Source organism: Heterocephalus glaber, unplaced genomic scaffold (assembly GCF_053883595.1).
Source record: "Heterocephalus glaber isolate CG9 unplaced genomic scaffold, H.glaber_assembly_v1.0 deba00000122, whole genome shotgun sequence".
NCBI lineage: Eukaryota > Metazoa > Chordata > Mammalia > Rodentia > Bathyergidae > Heterocephalus > Heterocephalus glaber.
The window spans coordinates 25,243,922-25,265,448 of NW_028258138.1; the positions used below are offsets into that span (position 1 = coordinate 25,243,922).

General features: G+C 38.2%; 1 protein-coding gene across 3 annotated transcripts; it reads left to right on the forward strand.

Moving 5' to 3' along the window:
• The first annotated feature begins 8 nt into the window (after nucleotides 1-8).
• On the forward strand, nucleotides 9-21,516 carry Btg3 (BTG anti-proliferation factor 3). Of its 3 annotated transcripts, none has more exons than XM_087213744.1 (5): nucleotides 9-161; nucleotides 3,901-4,079; nucleotides 7,869-8,006; nucleotides 11,708-11,915; nucleotides 20,848-21,516. In XM_087213744.1, the coding sequence occupies exons 2-5, from the start codon at nucleotides 3,907-3,909 to the stop codon at nucleotides 21,085-21,087; spliced, it is 759 nt and encodes a 252-aa protein (XP_087069870.1). In that variant the 5' UTR covers nucleotides 9-161; nucleotides 3,901-3,906; the 3' UTR covers nucleotides 21,088-21,516. The 3 variants fall into 3 exon arrangements, with proteins under 3 accessions (XP_087069870.1, XP_004842266.1, XP_087069868.1); XM_004842209.4 differs by lacking the exon at nucleotides 9-161 and adding an exon at nucleotides 409-541; XM_087213742.1 differs by lacking the exon at nucleotides 9-161 and adding an exon at nucleotides 1,567-2,191.
• Nucleotides 21,517-21,527: the final 11 nt, after the last annotated feature.

The window sequence follows — 21,527 nt, forward strand, 5'->3', positions numbered from 1 at the left end:
GCTGAAGAGTCCAAGAGCCCAGGGTACGAGGCCCACACGATCCCCGAAGGCGCCGCGGAGGGCGGGAGGCCAGGCGGGGTTTCCTCAGCCCTCAACGGGCCCTTCGCGAGGAACTGAAGGCCGCCTCACCACGGCGGTCGCCGCCCGTCGAAGGCCAGGAGGTGAGCGGGTCGCCAGGGAGGATCGCGCGGCCAGAGCGAGGGGCGGGCTCCTGACTAGGCCCCGCCCCTGGCTCCTCCCCCAGGCGCGACTGTCGGTCCCGCGCGGCGCCAACCCTTTACTGGGTCATCGCCCCTCCCCTCTTCCGGGCCTCGAGCCCCCCGCGCGCTGCCTCGGGATCGCGCTCGCTCGCGCCCGCCCGCCGGACAGGCTTCTCCGCGCGCGCTCTGCCGCCCGACGACGCGAGAGCCGCACGCGCCGAATAGCGCTCCCCGCGTTCTCCGTAGCCCAGCGGGGACCCGCCAAGCCGGCGCCCTCAGTTCGCCGCCCGGACGCAGTCAGGGCCGCGGAATCTGCAGCCCCGAGCGGCAGCGCCGCGGCGGTGAGAGAGCCGGCCGGGGAAGCGGCACGGCAGGGCTGCCTGAAGGCAGCGCGGGCTGGGTGGTCCCGGCGGCCACGTCGAGGGCCGGCTGGGGGCGGGGTGCCAGGGAGCGCGGGGTCCAGCCGCGGTGCGCGGGCTCCGGCCCTCCTCGGCTCGGCGGCGGGGAGGGGCTGGGGTCCGCGGGACCCTCGGCAGGCTCGGAGGAGGAGGCGCCGCCTCGCGGCTCCGGCCACGTTTCCGCGGCGCGATCCATTCCGCCTCGGGTGGGCGACAGCCCTGCGCTGCCCACCCTCCGCCGACCCCGTTGGCGCCGGTGGGATTTCTGGAGCCGGAGACCCCGCTTGCTGCTTGATGGTGGTCGCGCCTCGGGGAAGCTCGGACCTCGAACCCAGGGCCAGCCGGGAACCGACCCTAGCGAGGAGGTCATGGGTGGAGGCAGGGAATTGGCGCCTGGGTCCTTTTCCCCGAACTTGGGGAAAACCAGGATTGCAGAAGTTGGGCGCAGCTTGCATGCAGTCCTCGCAAGAGTGGGTGGAGATGTTCGGTGGCTCCGCACCTAGGTCTCTCAGCACCCTGCTAGGAGTGCTCAGCCGCTGGTGTTGATAGCTTCAGAAAGTCCGACTCCCGGCCCGTTGGAAATCCTTCCCTCCTCCTGGTCTGGATCCCGCTTTGTGACGCCGCCGAGTTGAGTCCGGGGCTCGAGGCTCGTCACCCCCGCGGCCAGCCTTCCCGCTCCCTCAACCTGGGAGACGTCCATCAGGAGAATGTCTCTAGAATCGGCTGCGATCAGCCTTTCGTTACAAAGGAGGGGGAACTGCAAAGTTGGTTTCCCTTTGGTTTTGTACATGCCTGGCGCTGAGGAGACTGGAACAAAGTAGAACTAACTTGAGCCGCAGCCGCGGTGACGACGTCCCAGGATGACGTCACCGTAAAATATTTAAAATGGGAGCTTTTTGCTTTGGAGTGTGGTTGGAGGGGTCGTGGCTAAAAAGATGGCTCTAAGGTCTTACGAGCCCCGTTAGCTTCTGGTTCTTCTCTTCCTAATAATGCTCCCTCTTTTACCTCATACTTAGAGTAAAAGTGGGGGTGGATTAATTTTTCTGCTATTCCTGCCATTCCTTCAAACAGAAAAATAAAGTCCATATGACTCATCGTGTGTTACAAGTAAAAGCAACCACTAAGTGGTTTTTTTTTCCTTCATTCATTTTTTTTTTTTGATAGCGAACTGAGTAGACAAAAGCGAATCCCAACACTCACATATACCACATAGTTGGCAAATTTAATGAGTGAGGAGAATGATTTAGTTAAGGATTTGGAACATTTCCTTAGTGTGTTTCCTTGTTTTCTTTAGTGGAATGGAGAGTCTAGTTCCATCAGCAACTTTCTCCCCAAACTGCACATTAAATTCCAGTGGGTTTTCTTTCCCATCATAACATGGTAGAGCACAAGTGTAGCTTTATAAAGTAGTAAGGGTGCACGTCCTTCAGGATGAGGTTGCAGAGCATTTGGAGGGGACTGAAGTTGTGTGTGCCTGCCCATACATTGTTTTGTGGTGATCCACGCCCAGCTCTTGGTAGCCAGCAGTAAGAGTGAATTTGGCGTTCTAGGGTTCCAGAAGGAAGGTCTGGGTGTCTTCCCTTCCAGAATCAGGTGGGTATGGCTGCCAGCACACTTCTCGAATAACTACATGAAATTTATTTCACAGTGAAGTCCCTTGCTTGAATTTGCAGAGTAAAGGAACCACATTAGGAAGAAAGACTTAAAGACCAGTTTGGGAAAAGAAAGCTAACAGAATCAGCTTTATTTTTTGAATAGAGAAACACAAGCTATTGCTTAGTAGATTTTTATACCAAACTGTATATCTTTTATAATTGACTTCAAAAAGGTGATGTTTCTTAGAGAGCATCTGAACAACTCTGAGTTACTTATGGCAGCCAAATGAATGAGCTCATCAAGTAAAGACAAGACTATATATCGAAACAATCCCAGGACAAGGTTTTTACTTTTATATATTAATCAGTGATAAATCAGATCTGCCATTTTTTAAAAAGCTCTTTTTTTGAAGCAATTCCAAAATGCAGTTAACTTTCTGGTCATTTTAGTCTTTCTGTGGATGACCCAAAATTTCCATTGTCTATGTTTTGATAGAACTACTATTTTTGTCATATCTTTTAGAGAAGTATATCTTTATTCCTGAAAGAGTACTGACAGTCTCAATACTGAAATTTTTTATGTATTGTTTCATTGAAATAATTCACATACCCTCCAACTCACCCACTAAAAGTAAACAGTTAAATGGTCTTAATATATTCAGAGTTGTACAGCTATTACATACATTTAGAATAATTTTCTTGACCCCAAAATAACACTGTACTTTCTACCATTCCTTCTTCCATTTCTACCATTCCTTCTGCCCCCCAAAACTAATCTTTTTTCTTTCTGTATTGATTTGCCTATTCTAGACATTTTATATGAGCGAGATCATGCAATATATAATCTTTTGTAACTGGCTTCTTTCCCTTAATACAGTATATTCGCACTTCACCTATGCTGTAACAAATATTGGTACTTCATTCCTTTTTAATTGCCAAATAATATTTCATTGCATATATTTATATATATATATCTGTGTGTGTGTATATATCTCTCTCACTGTTCATCAGTTAGTGAACATTTGAATTGTATCTTCTTTTTGGCTGTTACGAGTAATGCTACTATGAGCATTTCTGTATAAGTTTTTGTCTAGACATGCATTTTCATTTCCCTTGGGCCTATAAACTAGAAGTAGAATTACTAGATAACATGGTAACTCTGTTTAACCTTTTCCAAAATGGCTCTAAAGTGGACTTTTTTGTTCTGTAATTTTTTTTTTTTTTTTTTGGTACCAGGGACTGAACTCAGGACCTTGCGCTTTCGAGGCAGGCATGATGAACTAAATCTCTAGCCCCTGAAGTGGACCTTTTTGTATAGTAAAGAAAAAAATTTTGAAATAAAAAATTTCATAGAATTTTAATTACTGTAGCTAAATATGGAGATGTTTATTAAAAGCCATATAATATCTTTTATTATAATGGTTCTCTTTGAGAGAGATCTCACTTTTATTTTAGTCAACAAGAGCAATTGGTATGCTCTCTCTACTGACTTATTCCCAAAGATAAGTGAAAAAGTTTTATAATAAGGTCTTTATGGCATAAACATAAATTATTTTTTGTTCTTAACTTTAGATATGAGCCAATGAAACAGATAAAGTGGAAGGAGGAAGGGAAGCTCTGAGGAGGGATATTTTGCAGAACTTTTTATCTTTCAGTTTATATATTTTGTTGTTTTTTTTTTTTTGAGAACTTATTTTGTCTTTGCAGGGAAAAATGAAGAACGAAATTGCTGCTGTTGTCTTCTTTTTTACAAGGCTTGTTCGAAAACATGATAAATTGAAAAAAGAGGCAGTTGAGAGATTTGCTGAGAAATTAACTCTAATACTTCAAGAAAAATACAAAAACCACTGGTATCCAGAAAAACCATCAAAAGGACAGGCCTACAGGTAACAGGTTAAATTGCACAATTGGATTGAAGAGTTGGTATGAAGAGGCAGACCAACTCCTGAAAGGTGTGCAAGGATAGGAGACTAATGAGTATCCAGATGATGCTCGTAAACACTTTATCTGTAACATACACAGTCCTGGGAGGTCTAGTTATTTTCTCCTAATTCATTTTAAAGTGTAAGTGGTGGAGTTGCACTGCCCGGACTTGGGAGGCAATGCTATATAGGTTCATGGAAGTTAGTCTTTTGTAGTTACAGTCTGGCTCCTGAGTACATTTCTCCATATCGTAAGCACTGGAGGGGTCAGCTCTGGAAGACTTGTGACTCAAATGGGAATGGTAAAAGCTGAGGGAAATGAGTTGTTTTATATCCAAAAGTAAGTTACATGTGTATTTTTTGAAGAAAAAGTTTTATGGAGAAGGGAAACTAAGATTAGTTTATTAGTACCAAGAACATATTAAGTATCTAATAAAACATTTTACTTATAGTATGCATAATTCTTTGTGGTAGAAACTAGGATAACTTTTATAAATAAAGATAATTCAGTGTCAGATCCTCTGCCATCATATATGTGTGTGGATATGGATATTATCCATAACTGGTAAATACTAGCTCTGGGATTTAAATTCAAGTCTCACTGACTCCAAATTCTCATAATCTTTTTGCACACTTCAGCCTTGACCCTGAGAATGAAGAAAATTCTCACTTGTGGCTTTCTTTTGTAGTCTCGTCGTAAGTTGTGTTTACAGCTTGAAATAAAGAAGAGGAGGCTCCTACAAAACATGTGCTGGCATGCTCACTCCCTAGTATTTATATAACTTCTCAGGAACCTAAGCTGAGAATCTCTGAAACCCTAGCTTATCAAACCTTTACCCATTTTTGGTTGTGGCCACAAAAAATAAAAAAACAGTCGTGACTAGTGACAGCTACAGAGATTTTTGTGTCTGTTGTGTCCCCAAAGTGGCCTCCACAAATCAGCACTTTTATGCTTTGATGTAAAAAGGACTTCTTGCTCTCACTGAGCTCTTGCAAGTGTAGGACTATTAAGGAAGGAGGCAAAAATATGATTTGTTTTTCATTTGCTGAAAGCCAAATGAGTTGATGTTCTATTGACAAGAAAAGAACCGCGACAATTAGTGTATTTCCTCCTTCATTTTTATCCAAAGAGTTTTCCTAGTAATTTGGAATGTGTGAATTAAAATAGAAATGTGGCTGTTAACATAGACTTGTGATTTTATTTGCTAATCTTTTCACTTGATGTTGTTCCTTTTTTCCTGCACATCTTCATTTCTGAAGATGTGAGTTAGAGCTATTGAGGCTTTTTATACTGATCTAATTGACATTGGACGATGGCTTTTGGAAGTGCTAAGCCACTGTACTATCACTGAAAAAAGAGGCATTGTCAAGTAAATGCTTAAAGGTCAGACGGTGTACAGTTTTATTTCCATTAATTCTAAAAACTTGAGAAAAAACTTAGTGAAACAGGATTAAATTGGCATGTGATCAGAAGTATCACTGAGTCATTTTAAAGCTGTCTTTGAAGTAGAAAACTTACAAAAATGAGAATATAGAATAAACTAAAGTTATTCATAAAATTTCTTCATAGAGTAGGTTGAAGCATTTTTTTCTTCCAACATATTTATAAATAAAAATTGTTTCTTATTGTACGTATTTATAATATACAAATAAGATGTTTATAAAAGTCAGTTTGGCAATACTAAAATCTATTTTAAAAATTCATGTCTTTTAAATATTAAATCTTCTAGGAATCTTCTGGAAGCATAATCAAATGTAGGCAAATACATATGAATATGAATGTTTCTTATACTTTATAATTGCTAAAACTAGAAAGAACTGAACTGTCAAAATTAAGTCAGTGACCAACTATTTTTATGCAACTTTTAAAATCTTATTTTTGAAGAAAAATAATGGGTATGTCATCAAAAGTGTAAAGTGAAAAAATCGCATACAAATATATAAGGTATCTAAATTTGTTGAAGCAAAGTCTCTGTTTACATATCTACATTTACATGTAATTTTTGAGCTTTGAGCCATATTACCCTCATTGTGGATAAGATACATCTCCTTATTCTTAACTGCTTTTGACACTCTCACATAGGACTTTCGAATTACCTAATACAGTATTCGAATCTATAGCATGGTTCCATTTTATACAAAAGGATCAAGCAGCATCATACTAAAAATTTTTTCACTCTGAATCTGCTATATTGTTAATAATGCTGTTGAGATTGGCACAACAGACAGAATAGGATATTGTTCTGTTTTTTTGTTTTTGTTTTGTGATGCTAGGAATTGAACCTGGGATTTTCCACATGCCGGGTAAGTACTCTACTACTGTGCCACAGCCTCAGCCATAATTATTGCTGAGGAATGTGAACTGTGGAGTCTGGTGGGATGGGTTTGATCCCTAGATTTGTGACTACTCTTTGTTGTGATGTTGGACAAGTTACTTAAACTCTCTACCTTGTTTTTTCTTTGGTGATGGTGAAAACAGTACTTAACACATAGAGTAATTGTGAGAATTAAAAGAGCAGCAAGCATTTAAGAAACTGCCTATTGGGCTGGGGATTTAGCTCAGTGGTTCCTCCGCCTGCCTCGCAAGCGCAAGGACCTGAGTTCAATCCCCAGTACCAAAAAAAAAAAAGAAACTGCCTATTATATAGTAAACATTCAAGCAATTGTTACAGTTATTACATTTTACAAGCATTTATTAATTAGCTGTTATGAGAACTTTTTCATTCTTTTAATGAAATTTGTAACCAAGTAATAATCAAATGTTTTTAAAAGCTAAGTAGCACATTATTCTTGATAGCATTGTATTTTATAGCATAATTAATAATTGTCAGTTTGTGTTGCCCTATTTTGTAGCTTCAGATCTGAATAGATTTAATCTAAGTTCATCCAGTAAATAAGTTCTAGGACTAATACTAACAAACTAGGTTCTCTTGATTAGTTCTTGACTATAGGCAGTATTTTCCACTGTAGCTACCTTTTCCCTACTTAAGTGGAGTGCTTATTTTAGTATGTCTTTTTGCATTCACTATAGTAGCCATCTTTGAACATTCTGTTGGTAAATGTGGTATTTCTTAGGCTAAAAAAAACAACAGCTGTGTATCAGAGGCTCTATTGGTTTGGTACAGACATTTTTCTCATTTATTTTAGCAACTAATCTTTTAAAGATCCTTGGATAACAATTCTATGAAATAACCCCATAATTAAAGATTATATCTTATAAATTTACAGATGGTTCTATACACTTGACTATTTTTCATATTATAGATGAGGCACAGGGTGGCCTCTTATCACTTATATATTATCTGGGATGTTAAAACAAATTAATGACATTAAAAAGTCGAAAGACTTTCCAAATACCATTTGTAAACACTGGTTGAGGTCTTTTATTACAGATTTTTGTTTTACAATAACTCAGCCTACAAAAACTGTCTTTAGAATTACAAATAATTTTACGAAGCTTTCATACACTGTGCACATGTAATGTACATGTGCTGTCAAGTAGTGTGGGTAAACAGAAGTAGAACCAGTTGTAGTGATTACTCTGGGCTCACATATGTGCATTTTCAGTAGACTGTGCAATCTTGATGTTGCCTTCTAGCCTGTAGTTCACATTCATTAGCTAAGATAAATATTCTCCTGGGGTTTTCATCAAGATATTTCATTTTTTAAATATTATTTACTTTGGCAGTTGGTGAATAAGCTTTGTAATTAAGATGCCATTAAAGCCATTAATGTAACTTTACTTTGTTATAGATGCATTCGTGTCAATAAGTTTCAAAGAGTTGATCCTGATGTCTTAAAAGCCTGTGAGAATAGCTGCATCTTATACAGTGACCTTGGCCTGCCCAAAGAGCTCACTCTCTGGGTGGACCCATGTGAGGTGTGTTGTCGGTGAGTTCTCACATTTGGTACTAAACTGATTTTGCTAAATTTTCTTCTGTAAGGCTTATCTATATTTATGGCAGATGGTTTGGCTTGTGGATATGAATTTTATAAAGTACTTGTTGCATTCCTACTTTGCAGCTAAAGAAATTCAGAATCTGATTGGACAGGGATTTCCTAGAACATTACCAAAAATTTTATCATAGACCAAGAAATAAAACGTAGATACTTAGACTTCTCTGTCAATTACTGTCTTTCATTTGTGTTATAATTTTTCAAGTTAGGAAAGAAACTACTTCAAAATAATAGTGCATAGTAACTTTTGATTAGTCTTTGTCTCTACCTCTCCCCTATTTGGTTTTCATGTGACTGATATTTTCAGGTTTTGTTTTCATAATGGAAATTACTTCTTTTATCTCACAGAATTGTAAAAGGTGAGTGCTAGGTATGAACTCTATTTGAATTCCATATGTTCAAAAAACGCTGTAGACTAGGTACTCTTGTGGGATTTTCAAATGGAAGCAACATTCTGCAGTTACTTAATATAATAAACCTAAATCAGGGAAAAGTTTTTACATCTGAGGATGTTTTAAGAAATCTGGTAATTAGGTAAACATTTTGGACATACTTATTTTAAATGCTTAAAATAAGTCTTGACTCCTGAAGATAAAAGCTTAGTTATTTGGACATTCTACTTAAGTGGATACTTTATTGCTTGATGATGCCATATAATGAAAAACACTGTTATGCTTTCATCTTGTTAATTTCAAGAAAATGTTTACGTTTAGTAGCCTTCTGATAATTTTATTGATGGTTAAAATTTTGCAAACGTTGTGATATATTTTTTCTATGTCTAACAAATAACCTTCAGAATGTAGGTTGATCATTCAGTAATAACAGAACTCCAAAAAGATACAGTAGCATTTGAGTAAAGAGGATAAATGTAAGTTAAGAAGACATTGAAATACTGAGAAATGATTTTGAACCAAAACTAGAAAGATAAATGTTCTGGAAATTAAAACAGTGCTGATGTAGGAGTTATATGTTGAACAAGTATCTCAGAGTCTTTAATAACTCATTGGTACTAGAAACTAAGGTTGTAAAAGAAATTGAGTAGCACTCAGAGAGAACATTCTTTATAGTTTTCAGTTACTCTGTCAGAATAAAATGCTAGGCAAGTACAGAGAATGCCATATAATAATTAGAAAGGTTATCATTTAGTGAAATAGTTGAGGATACAGAATAAATAATAGATCTTTCCTAAAATGAGAATATCCAAGAATAGCTGGGAATATCACCTATTAACATATTTCATAACTTTTAAAATAATTTATGCAATCTTTTTTTGAATAAAGAACATTAGATAACTTGATTTGTTTCATATTAAGTTAGCCTTGATGTTTTATCAGTGCATTATTTGAAAATAAAGTTTAAGAGTTGTCCTTTACTAATTCTAAGGAATTATCTGCACATTTCAGTGTTACATTAGTAGGTTCAGCAGCTCAGCTTACCATCAAGGAAGCCCTCATACCACAGTACTACAAAAGGAGTAAGTTAGTTGTCAAGGAAATCTGAGTTAAGCCAGGTGTGGCTGAGGCAGAAAGAGCCCAAGTTCAATCCCAGCCTGGGCAACTTAATGAGACCCTGTCTCAAAAAATTAGAAAAAAAAAGTGGGGAATATAGCTCAGTTCAAAGGCCCTAGGTTCAATCCCTAGTACTGCGAGGCAAGAGGAAGGGAGGGAATGAGGGAAAGAAGAAATCTGAGTTAATAAGGCTGATCTTTCAATCATTGGATATCTAACCTTGGTTTGGATTTCTATTTCTACAAAGGTAGGGACTTTTTCAGACTTCTTGCCTTTTTGTTTTGCTTGAATTCTGACTCCTTAATGGCAAAACTGAAGATATACTTAAACCTGTGTTAATATTGTTATGAATAAGAGAGTTAACTTTTTTTTTCCTGGTACCGGGGATCGAACTCAGGACTTTGTGCTTATGAGGCAGGAGAGGCATCACTGAGCTAAATCCCTGGTCCACAAGAGTTAACTTTTATGTCAAACTTTTTTAAACCTTTAAAGCCTAGACATGAGGATAAATTTCTGTTGCTAAAACCTTATGCAAAGTAAACTTGAAATTATATATATATGTATGTGTGTGTGTGTGTGTGTGTGTGAGATATGAATTCTGTGTTGTGAGCAATGTACCCAACTGCTCTCTGGCATTCTATATTAAGAATTGTTAGTTGGCCACCCATGATCGTGCACACTTACACTCTCAGCACTCAGGAGGCTGAAGCAGGAGGATCACCAAAAGTTGGAGGCCAGTCTGAGCTACATAGTAAGTTCAGGACTAGCCTGAACTACATAGTGAGACGCTGTTTCCAGGGGAAAAAAGAAAGAATTGCTGGTTGAAGATCAGCAGGTCTCCAGCCATTTCCACCTTCCTCATCCAGCATATAGGAAACTAAAGCCTTTCCTCTGCTTGCAGAGCTAATCAGTGGCAGAGCCAGAACAAGAAATTAGCCCAGTACTCTTTCCACCAGACTATAGCAATACCATTTGTGAAATAAACTGGAAAGGGATAGAAAAAAGCTGAACAGTATATTTCAGTAGCATTTAAGGCTCAGCCTATGGAAATGGAAGACAGTACAGTGATTTAAATAGTGTTTACTTGTGAGAATATATGATTTCCACATAAATTTGCAGAGATTATAACATTTAGGCATTTTACCTTATATTAATTGTGATTCAAAAATAACTTGAAACATATCTTGAAATGACAGCAGTTAATCCAATTAATCCTTATTTTCTATTGCATCAGAAGTTGGACATTTCTATTTAGTTATTTTAATCTTTTTTTCAAACTTAGGATCTCTTTGTGTTTCTAACTTTAAATTACATATTCTCTAAGAACTGCTTAACAGTTTCCTTTGTCCTAACATTTACTAGAAATTATTTCACAGTGTTTACATTGTTCAAGCTATTTAAATAGATGTGTGGCATTTTTCCTTTGCCTTTTGAATAAAAACTTGGTTTTACTGTTCACTATGCTGTTTTCTCTCATTGCAGAATTTATTTTCCTTTTTGTTTTTTAGTAACCAACAGCCAGGGTTACCAGTTATGACAGTTAATTTTCATATACCAAGACTTCATTGTTTTTGAAGGATAAAAAGGCATGCTCAGTTTACTTTTTAAAAAAAATAATTTAGGTTAGAGGTGAGCAGTTATCCTGGAAATCTCTATAAAGCAAGCAATATTTAAGCAAACTCTTATTTTTATCATCTTTTTCTTTAGCCTCAAAAATTGCTTGAAGTCTCATTGAGTCAGTGTGAATACAATAAACACAGGCCCCTGTAGTTTTATCATGATAAATATAAATCACATAAGAAATGTCTAGTTGATTTCATTGGTAACACACAAAAATATAGCCAGTGTATTTCTGTGTTATGTTTTAAATGACTTTTGTTAAGAGTCAGCCAAAAAGAGAAAATTGAGAAAGAAAATTGATCATTTTTATTTGTACTTAAATAGAACTGAAGTAGAAAATTATGGCCTATTTGCTGACATGGAGCTGGATTAGGATATTAAATGTTCGGGGATGGTTCCTTTAGTACCTTGGTTGGGATGTCCAGATCTATTTAATTGTATTTATGGTTACAGTACTTGATTTGTTGGTGCAGCTTCAAGATTTGTAAATTTTTTATGTACACCTAGGTATGGAGAGAAAAACAATGCATTTATTGTTGCCAGCTTTCAAAATGAAGATGAGAACAAAGATGATATCTCCAAGAAAGTTACCAGAGCCCTTGATAAGGTCACCTCTGATTATCATTCAGGGTCTTCTTCTTCAGATGAAGAAACAAGTAAGGAAGTAGAAATGAAGCCCAGTCCACTGACTGCAACCCCAAGCCCTGTGTACCAGGTAACTACGATATGGCCTTGTATTAAAGGGAATTAGCAGGACTTGCTTGGGTGTTCAAGGCTAGTCCTGCTTATATTGCACAGTTTCTGATCAGGTACTCTGAATTTCAGTTCTTATCTTTTCCACACTAAAGGGAAGCTCCTCTAGGTTGTAAATTGGCATCATGAGTCACTTTATTGGAGGTCTGCTTCATTACACAGTGACTAGGATAAAGATATTTCAAAGAATGTGTCTTCTGCAAAAGTCATGATAATATTCCTAATAACTTACAATTCCCTATTTTATTTAAAAACTGCCACTTTTTTGTAGTACTTAATACTTTAGGTCATATCTTTGGTTTTAATTTTCTTATTCTTTTCCATCATTAAAGAGAAATTTCACTAAATTATGTCTGTTCATCAAAAATCACAATTATACTTAAGTTTTGGTTTTGGGGTTTTTTTTTTGTATTAAATTCTTTTATTGGTACATTGTAGGTATACAACACAATTACATTTCTCATTGGGAATTGTACCTTTACATAATGCATCTTGGTTCTTATTTTTTCCCCATTCCTAGCCCTGCCTTCACGCCCTGTGCCCTTCCATATGTACAAAGACTTTATTTCCATTTTTTCCATTTCTCATCATTTTTCCTTTCCCTTCTTTCCTTTCCCCTGCCCCTCCGGCTACCCCTACCCCTTTGGACCTTTTCTTCCTATTTTGCATTTTCGATTATTCATTCTAATCATTGGTACATTTTAGGTATACAATATAATGACATTCATCATTGGAAATTTGCACCTTTACATAGTCTCTCTTGGTGCTTCTTTTTTACCCTTGCCCAGCCCTCCCTTCAACCCCTCCAGTCCTCCCTATTTACAAAGATTTTGTTCCTATTTTTCCATTTTCTCATATTAATCCCATTCCCTTCTATCCTTTCCCCTAGCCCTCCCACTTCCTTCCTCTTTGCTTCTTTTCTTCCTATTTCACATTACCTATTATACATTTATTCCTTATTCACACTTTCAGTTTCTCACACCAGAGAAACTATTCGGTATTTACACGTGTATCCTATTTATTTCACTTAAGAGTATCACCTCAGTGTGCATCCACTTAGCTATAAATGTCTCTAATTTCTCTTTTAATGGCTGAGTAGTACTCCATTTTATTAAAAAAACACATTTTCTTGATCCAGTCTCCAGTTGATGGGCATTTGGGCTGTTTCCAAGTTTTAGCTATTACAAACTGTACTGTTATGAACATGGGCACACATATATCACTGTGGTATGATTCTTTTAATTCTTTGGGGAAGATCCCCAGCAGTGGAATAGCGAGGTCAAATGGGACTTCCAGTCCTGGTTCTTTGAGGTATCTCCATACTGATTTCCACAGTGGTTGCACCAGTCTACACTCCCACCAGCAGTGGAGCAGCATTCCTCTTTCCCCACAGCCCCGCCAGCATTTGTTACTGGTTGATTTCATGATAGCAGCCATTCTTTCTGGAGTGAAGTGGAATCTCAGCGTTGTTTTCATTTGCATCTCTCGAATGACCAGTGATGTTGAACATTTTTTCATGTATTTATTTGCTATTTCTACTTCTTTGTCTGAGAAATGTCTGTTCATTTCAGATGCCCATTTTTGGATTGGGTCTTTAAACTTGGGAGGTCTGATCTTTTTAAGTTCTTTATAGATTCAAGATAGTAGACCTTTGTCTGAGGAAGAGCAGGTGAAGATTTTTTCCCACATTGTGGGTTGTCTCTTCACACTGCTGGTGGTTTCTCTTGCTGTGCAGAAGCCTTTTAATAAGAAGAGATTCTGTTTGTTGATTGTTTGTGCTAGTTCATGGGCTGCTGAGGTTTTGTTCATAAAATCTTTTCCTACACTGATGTCTTCAAGGGTTCTACCTAACCTCTGTTCCAACTGATTCAGAGTTTCTATTTTAATATTTAGATCTTTAATCCATTTTGATTTTAGTTTAGTGCATGGTGAGAGATACAGGTCTAGTTTTAATCTTTGGCAAGTTGAAGCCCAATTTTTACAGCACCATTTATTAAAGAGGCTATCTTTCCTCCAGTGAGGGTGTTTGGCTCCTTTGTCGAAGATGAGATGGCTGAGCATGTCTGGCGTTGTTTCTGCATCTTCTAATCTGTTCCACTGGTCCTCAAGTCTGTTTCTTTGTCACTACCATGCTGTTGTTATCACAGTAGCTTTGTAGTAGAGTTGCAGGTTGGGGATTGTGATACCCCCTGCCATGTCTCTGTTACCTAGAATTGCTTTTGCTATTCTGGGTCTCTTCTTGTTCCAAATGAATTTTTGGATTGTTTTCTCGAGGTCTATGAAGTATGCTGCTGGGATCTCAATTGGAATTGCATTAAATCCATATAGCAGTTTTGGAAGTATGGCCATTTTCACTATAATAATCCTTCCTACCCAGGAGCAGGGGATGTCTGTCCATTTTCTGAAATCATCTTCAATCTCTGTTTTCAGAGTGCCATAGTTTTCAGAGAAGAGGTCCTTGATTTCTTTCGTTAGGTTGATTCCTAGGTATTTCAGTTTTTTGGATGCTATTGTGAAAAGAATTATTTGCCCTCTCTCTCTCTCTGTGAGTCTGTCATTGGTGTAGAGGAAAGCTATTGACTTTTGTGTGTTGACCTTGTAACCAGCTACTTGACTGAATTTGGTTATTAAGTCTAGAAGACTTTTGGTGGAGTTCTTGGGGTCTTCTATATAGAGTATCATGTCATCTGCAAATAATGACAATTTGACTTCTTCATTACCTATCTTTATTCCTTTTATTTCTTTCTCTTGTCTAATTGCCGTGGCTAATGTTTCCAGAACTATATTGAACAAGAGTGGTGATAGTGGACATCCTTGTCTTGTTCCTGATTTTCGTATGAAGGATTTCAGTTTTTGACCATTTAGTATGATATTGGCTGTTGGTTTTTCATAGATGGCTTCTATCAGTTTGAGGTAGAGACCATCTATTCCAATTGTTTGTAGGGTTTTTATCATAAATGCATGTTGGATTTTGTCAAATGCTTTTTCTGTGTCTGTGCAGATAATCGTATGGTTTTTGTCCTTGGCTCTATTGATATAGTGTATTACATTGATTGATTTGCGTATATTGAACCATCCCTGCATCCCTGGGATGAATCCCACTTGATCAGGGTGTATGATCTTCTTGATGATCTTCTGCATTCTGTTTGCCATTATCTTATTAAGGATTTTTGCATCTATGTTCATTAGTGAGATTGGCCCATAGTTCTCTTTTTCAGTTGGGTCTTTCTCTGCTTTGGGGATCAAGGTGATTCTTGCTTCCAGGAATGAATTTGGGAGTATTGCTTCCTTTTCAATTTCATTGAAGAGTTTAAACAGTAGTGGCAGCAATTCCTCTCTAAATGTCTTGTAGAATTCAGCAGTGAAGCCATCAGGGCCTGGGCTTTTCTTAGTTGATAAGTTTTTAATTACATTTTCAATTTCATTGGTTGATATTGGGTTGTTCAGAATTTTTAGGTCTTCTTTGTTCAACTTTGATAATTCATATGTATAAAGGAATCTGTCCATTTCTTCTGTGTTGTCCATCTTATTGGCGTATAGGTTCTGGAAGTAGGTATTGATGATCCTCCGTATTTCTGCTGGGTCTGTTGTCATTTCACCCTTTTCATTCCTAATTGCATGGATTTGGGCCTTTTCTTTCCTGTTTCTGACAAGGTTGGCTAAAGGTTTGTCAATTTTGTTGATTTCTTTTGAAGAACCAACTCTTGGCTTCATTGATTTTTTTTGTATCGTTCTCTTAGTCTCCATTGCATTGATTTCTCCTCTGATCTTTATAATTTCCTCCCTTGTATGAGCTTTGGGGTTGTCCTGCTCTTCTTTTTCTAGAAGCTTGAGGTTCAGCATCAGGTTGTTTAATTGGCCTCGTTCTGTTTTCCTAATATGTGTATTCAGTGCTATGAATTTCCCTCGTAAGACTGCTTTCATTGTGTCCCATAGATTCCAATATGTTGTATTGTCATTGTCATTTAATTGAAGGAACTGTCTGATTGCTTCTTTAATTTCCTCTGTGACCCATTAGTTATTCAGAAGTGTGTTGTTCAATTTTTGTTTCTTTTGCTATGGATCTCCAATTTCATCGCACTATGGTCTGATAATATACAGGGATTAACTTCAATTCCTTTGCACTTACGGAAACATGTTCTATGTGTGAATATGTGGTCTATTTTGGAGAATGACCCATGTGCAGCTGAGAAGAATGTGTATTCTGATTTTGTGGGGTGGAAGACTCTGGAAACATCTGTTAAGTTCATTTGTTCAAGAGTTCGATTGAGTTCCAGTATTTCATTACTTATTTTTAGTCTAGTTGATCTATCTGTTTGTGACAGTGGGGTGTTCAGGTCCCCCACTATAATTGTACTAGTGCATACATGACTTTTCATGTCCGTTAGTATTTGTTTTATATAGTTGGGTGCACTAGTGTTTGGTGCATAGATATTTATGATTGTCATCTCTTCCTCTTGGATTCTTCCCTTTACAAGGATGTAGTGTCCTTCGTCTCTCATAATCAGTGTTGGTTTGAAATCTACTTGATCTGCAAAGAGGATAGCTCCTCCTGCTTTATTTCGTGTGCCTGTTGCATGGAGTATTGTTTTCCACCCTTTAACTTTCAGTCTGTGAGTTTCCTTTTGAATTAAGTGTGTTTCTTGCATGCAGGATATTGTTGGATTTTGCTTCTTGACCCATTCTGCCAGTCTATTTCTTTTGATTGGTGAATTGAGACCATTAACATTGATGGTTATAACTGAAACGTATTGACTTGTCATTGCCATGACTTTTTCTTTTTGTTGGGTTCTCCCCCTTTCCATTTAATTTCTTGTCATGCCAGATGGGTTCATTCTGCTTTGCTTCCTGGGGTTGTGATCCTCAATGTCTTTTCCTAGTATATTGTGTAAAATTCTTTGGAGTGCTGGTTTGGTATTCACGAAGTTCCTAAGGTGCTCTTTGTCATGAAAGTATCTTATTTCTCCATCCATTTTGAAAGATAGCTTTGCAGGGTACATCAGTCTGGTTTGGAGGCTGTTTTCTTTTAGGGCTTGGAATATGTCACTCCAAGCTCTTCTTGCCTTGATGGTTTGTGTTGAGAAGTCTGCTGTGATTCTGATGGGCTTTCCTTTGTACGTGATTTGTTTCTTTTCTCTGACTGCTTGTAGAACTTTGTTCTTCTGTTGTGTTTCTGGAATCTTAACAGTTATATGCCTACGTGTAAATTTTTTTTTTAATCAAAGCTATTTGGAGTCCTATATGCCTCACTTCTCTGTATGTCAAGCTCTTTTCCCCTACTTGGGAAGTTTTCTGCCATTATTTCTGTGAAGAGATTTTTTTATGTCATCTCCACTCTCTCTTGTTTCTTCATTGACTCCAGTCAGTCTTATGTTATTCTTCTTTGCATCATCTAGCAGCTGCTGGATTGATTTCTCATGTTCCCTTATAATTTGGAAGCAATTTTTCTTTTCCTGGTCACTAATTGCAATCTTATCTTCTATATGTGAAATTCTGTCCTCACATTGGCTCATTCTGCTGTGTAGACTTTCAATGGAGTTTTTCATGTCCTGGAAATCTATTTGCATCTGTTTTATGGATTCCATTTGTTTCTTATGTTGGGATTCCATCATGTTCCTGAGCTCCTCTCTAGATTTATTAATCATGTCTTGCACCAGGGGCACAGTTTCTCCTGTTATCTGAGAAATTATTTCTGATTTCATTTTTTCCAGATCCCCTTTTGTTGCCAGTTCAGTGGGTCCTGGTGGTTGAGTATCAAAGTGTTCCTTCTCATTTCCCTTTGGGGTTGCTGTATGTGATGTGGAAGTCTGGTTTTGAGACTTATTTACGTGTTTTCTCATTTCGACTGGGGCGGGGGTGCTGTTAGCGCCTGCACGGATTACCTCCTCTGAGCTGGGTGAGGTGGGACTGGCCGGGAGCAGCGGTAGGGATGGTGACCCAAAAGCCCTTTCCTGTGGCCTGGGCTCAGTGGGAGGGATGGTGTCCTGGAAGCCCCTTCCTCTGGGCCAGGAGCAGCGGGACAGAAGGTGGCCCAAAAGCCCTTTCCTCTGGGCTGGGAGCAGTGGGAGGGATGGTGACCGGGAAGCCCCTTCCTCTGGACCAGGAGCAGTGGGACAATGGCTCAGAATTCCCTACCTCTGGGCTGGGAACCACAGGACTCAGTACCTTGGTCTGGTGGTCTGGTGTCCTCTGTGTCTTAGTAGTGTGGAACCAGGTGGCTGCCTGTCTGCAGCGTGGTGATTCGGTGTCTTCCGCGTGACTCAGGACCTCGGTAGGGCGTGCACAGTCCTCGGCGTGTTTGTGTGACTCAGGACCTCGCTAGGGCGTGTAGAGACCTGCCTGTCTGCAGCGGGCTGATTTGGCGTCCTCCGCGGGACTCAGGACCTCGGCAGGGCATGGGCAGACCTGCCTGTCTGCAGCGGGCCAACCCGGCATCCTCCTTAACACTTTTAAATAAAGCTTAATGAAAATTAAAATGCTATGCTGTAAATGTATCCTTCTGTTGTGAAAAACTAAATAACAAGGCCTGGTTTTGGTTTTTTGAGACAGGTTCTTGCTATGTAGTTTAGGCCAGCCTTGAACTCACTATGTAGTCCAAGCTGGCCTCAGCCTCCCAAATGCTGGGATTACAGGCATGTGACACCAAGTCCAGCCACAGTATACCTTTTTTTTTTTTCTTTTTGGTACCGGGGAATCAAATTTGGGTCCTTGTGCTTGCGCAGCAGGTGGCAAAACCACTGAGCTAAATCCCCAGCTCACACAAAATACTTTTTAAAAAATCTTGACCAAACAATATTCTTCAGAACAAAAGAAATTTTTAAATCAGAAAATTTATAGAGATCTTTTGAGTTGAGCTGTATGTTCTGTACATGTACTTATTTCTAATTTTGAATGTTTTTAAGTGTACCTATTTTTATAAATTTGTCTTAGACATAATATAACATGCCACATTTATGGTAGGTTTAGAGTTGAACTAAAATGGATATTTAGACCTAACAAGAAGCAGAGTATTGAAATTTTGAATGTGAGAAACTAAACTTTTAAATTCAGTATGCATTTGTACTGTATTTTCAACATTTCTTTCTTACTATATATATAGAAGGGAGAAAAATAGAATTGCTACTACCTGATACCCTATACATAAAAAATTATTTGAAAGGTTCATTGACCTAAACATAAAAGGTTAATCTTCAATACAAGGAAGTATCTATAGTATCTTGAAATAGGCAAAGATTTCTTGGGGTCACAAAAAGCACTCACAAGGAAAAAGACCTCATAAATTCAGCTTGATCAAAATTAAAATTTTTTTTTTTTAATCTCTTTGCTCACCAAAAGAAACTACTAAGAATTCTGACAAGCAAACCATAGACTGGGACAAAATACTGCATCCATAAAGGACTTGTCTCCTGAATACACTTTATAAATCACTCCTACAAATTGATAGCAAAAGGCAAATGACCTAATTTAAAATAACAGCCAAAGGGCCGGGGATTTAGCTCAGTGGTGCTGCCACCTGCCTCGCACGCGCAAGGTCCTGAGTTCAGTCTCCGGGACCAAAAAAAAAATATATAGACAAAAGTTGTGAGTAAACACTGTACAAACAAAGTTCCATACATAACCTGATAGCCTTGGAAAGGTGTTCAGCCTCATTTGTTTTCAGGCAAATGCAAATTAAAACCACAATGAAACATTACTTGTTCCAAATTAAAAATCCTGACATCACCAAATGTTGGCAAAGATGTGAAGCAGCTAGACTTCATAAATCGCTATTGCGAATGTAAATGGTACAACTACTTTCAAAAATCCACTTTTAAAGGTAAATATGCATCTACTGGAGTGGCCAGCAATTCTAAGTATTTATCAAGAAAAATGAAAATATATGTTTATAAAGCCAAGTAAAAAAAAAAGTAGGGTACAGAACAATACATGTATTTTTTTTTAAATGTGTGTACATGTGGTCATAGGTACATGCATAGAATCTCTTCAAATATGTACAAAAAATTGATCAATGTCAGTTGCTCAAGAAAAGCAATTGGGCAGTTTAATTTGAATAAGGACTTCCCACTTTTTACCCTTTTGTACCTTTTGTATTTTCTAGCGTATAAATGTAGTTCTGTATAAATATAAATTTAAAAAATACATTTGTAAGGACAGATTAGACAACTTACAAAGTAGGGCATTCTGATAGGTCCAGAACTGCTGATAAGATTTTTTTTTTTGTAAGAACATTTATAATGATGCGAGCTTGATGAGCCTACCTGATGTAGGGAATAATCTAAGACTGTTGTTCCCGAACACTAAACCGGCTACAACTGAGTGATGATCTGGAGGGCTTTATCAAAATACCTGGCCTTTGTTCCAAAGATTGTGTTGTTCAGTAGACCCAGCCAGGTCAGGCATAAATGTTACTGAGTTTAACAGGTCCCTAAGTGACTGCTTGCTTAGCTTGTGGAAACCATGGTGTAAAACATTGTATGTTCATATAAGCTTTTATTCATTCCATGTTATGACCTTTTCTGGGTGAAGTTGTCTTAGATGTGTTTTTTTTTTTTAATTCATTAAATTTATTGGTACATTTTAGGTATACAATATGATGGCATTCATCATTGGGAATTTGTACCTTTACATGATATATCTTGGTTCTCCCCCCCCATTCCCCTGCCCTCCCTTCCATATTTTGAGTTTATTCAGTTCATCACTCAGAAAGCATTAATCACCTATTATTAATGAAGTTTTTAAATATTTAGATTTAACCATAGGAATGTCTCTTAGACCTACTTTTAGAAAATTGTGTGTAATTTTCCCTTTAATGAGAAATCTAGAAGGTCACCTGGTCTTTACTGGACATATGACTAATTTTTCATTTGAATTAAAATGTTTTCTCTTCCCTACAGATTTCAGAACTGATATTCCCACCTCTTCCAATGTGGCAACCTTTGCCCAGGAAAAAGCCAGGAATGTACCGAGGAAATGGTCATCAGAGCCACTACCCTCCTCCTGTTCCATTTGGTTATCCAAATCAGGGAAGGAAGAATAAACCATATCGCTCAATTCCAGTGACATGGGTACCTCCTCCTGGAATGCATTGTGACCGGAATCACTGGATTAATCCTCACATGTTAGCACCTCACTAGCTCCTTTTGATTCTCTTGATGTGATGTTCAAAAAAAGGTAGATTATACCTTACTACACATTAAAAGTTCATATTCATAGTAGTGAAGTTAGATGAATCAAACCATCAAACTTATTTTTATAGAAGTTATTGAGAATAATCTTTCTTAAAGAAAACATATATATGCACTTTAGATATATTGATATAGTTTGAGAAACTTTATTAGTCAAGTGCCTGAGCTTTTAATATTGGACTTGAGTATTTATATATTGTGCATCAACTGTGTTGGATACAAATACACTGTAGGAGTGGATGATCTGTTCTAGCACCTTTAAACATTTACTTTATGGAGAGTATAAGTTATTTATAATACAAGAAAATCTATTTTATGTTGTTTGGAAAAGTTGTGTGAGATCATGTAGTTGCAAATAAAAAGTTTGAGGCATGACAATGCTTGATTTT

What these genes read in the sequence shown, in the direction of transcription:
- Btg3 (XM_087213744.1), top strand. Translation starts at nt 3,907, where the DNA reads ATGAAGAACGAAATTGCTGCTGTTGTCTTCTTTTTTACAAGGCTTGTT. An exon ending in TCAAAAGGACAGGCCTACAG is followed by an intron (nt 4,080 to 7,868) that starts GTAACAGGTTAA and finishes ACTTTGTTATAG; the next exon opens with ATGCATTCGTGTCAATAAGT. An exon ending in CCCCAAGCCCTGTGTACCAG is followed by an intron (nt 11,916 to 20,847) that starts GTAACTACGATA and finishes TCTTCCCTACAG; the next exon opens with ATTTCAGAACTGATATTCCC.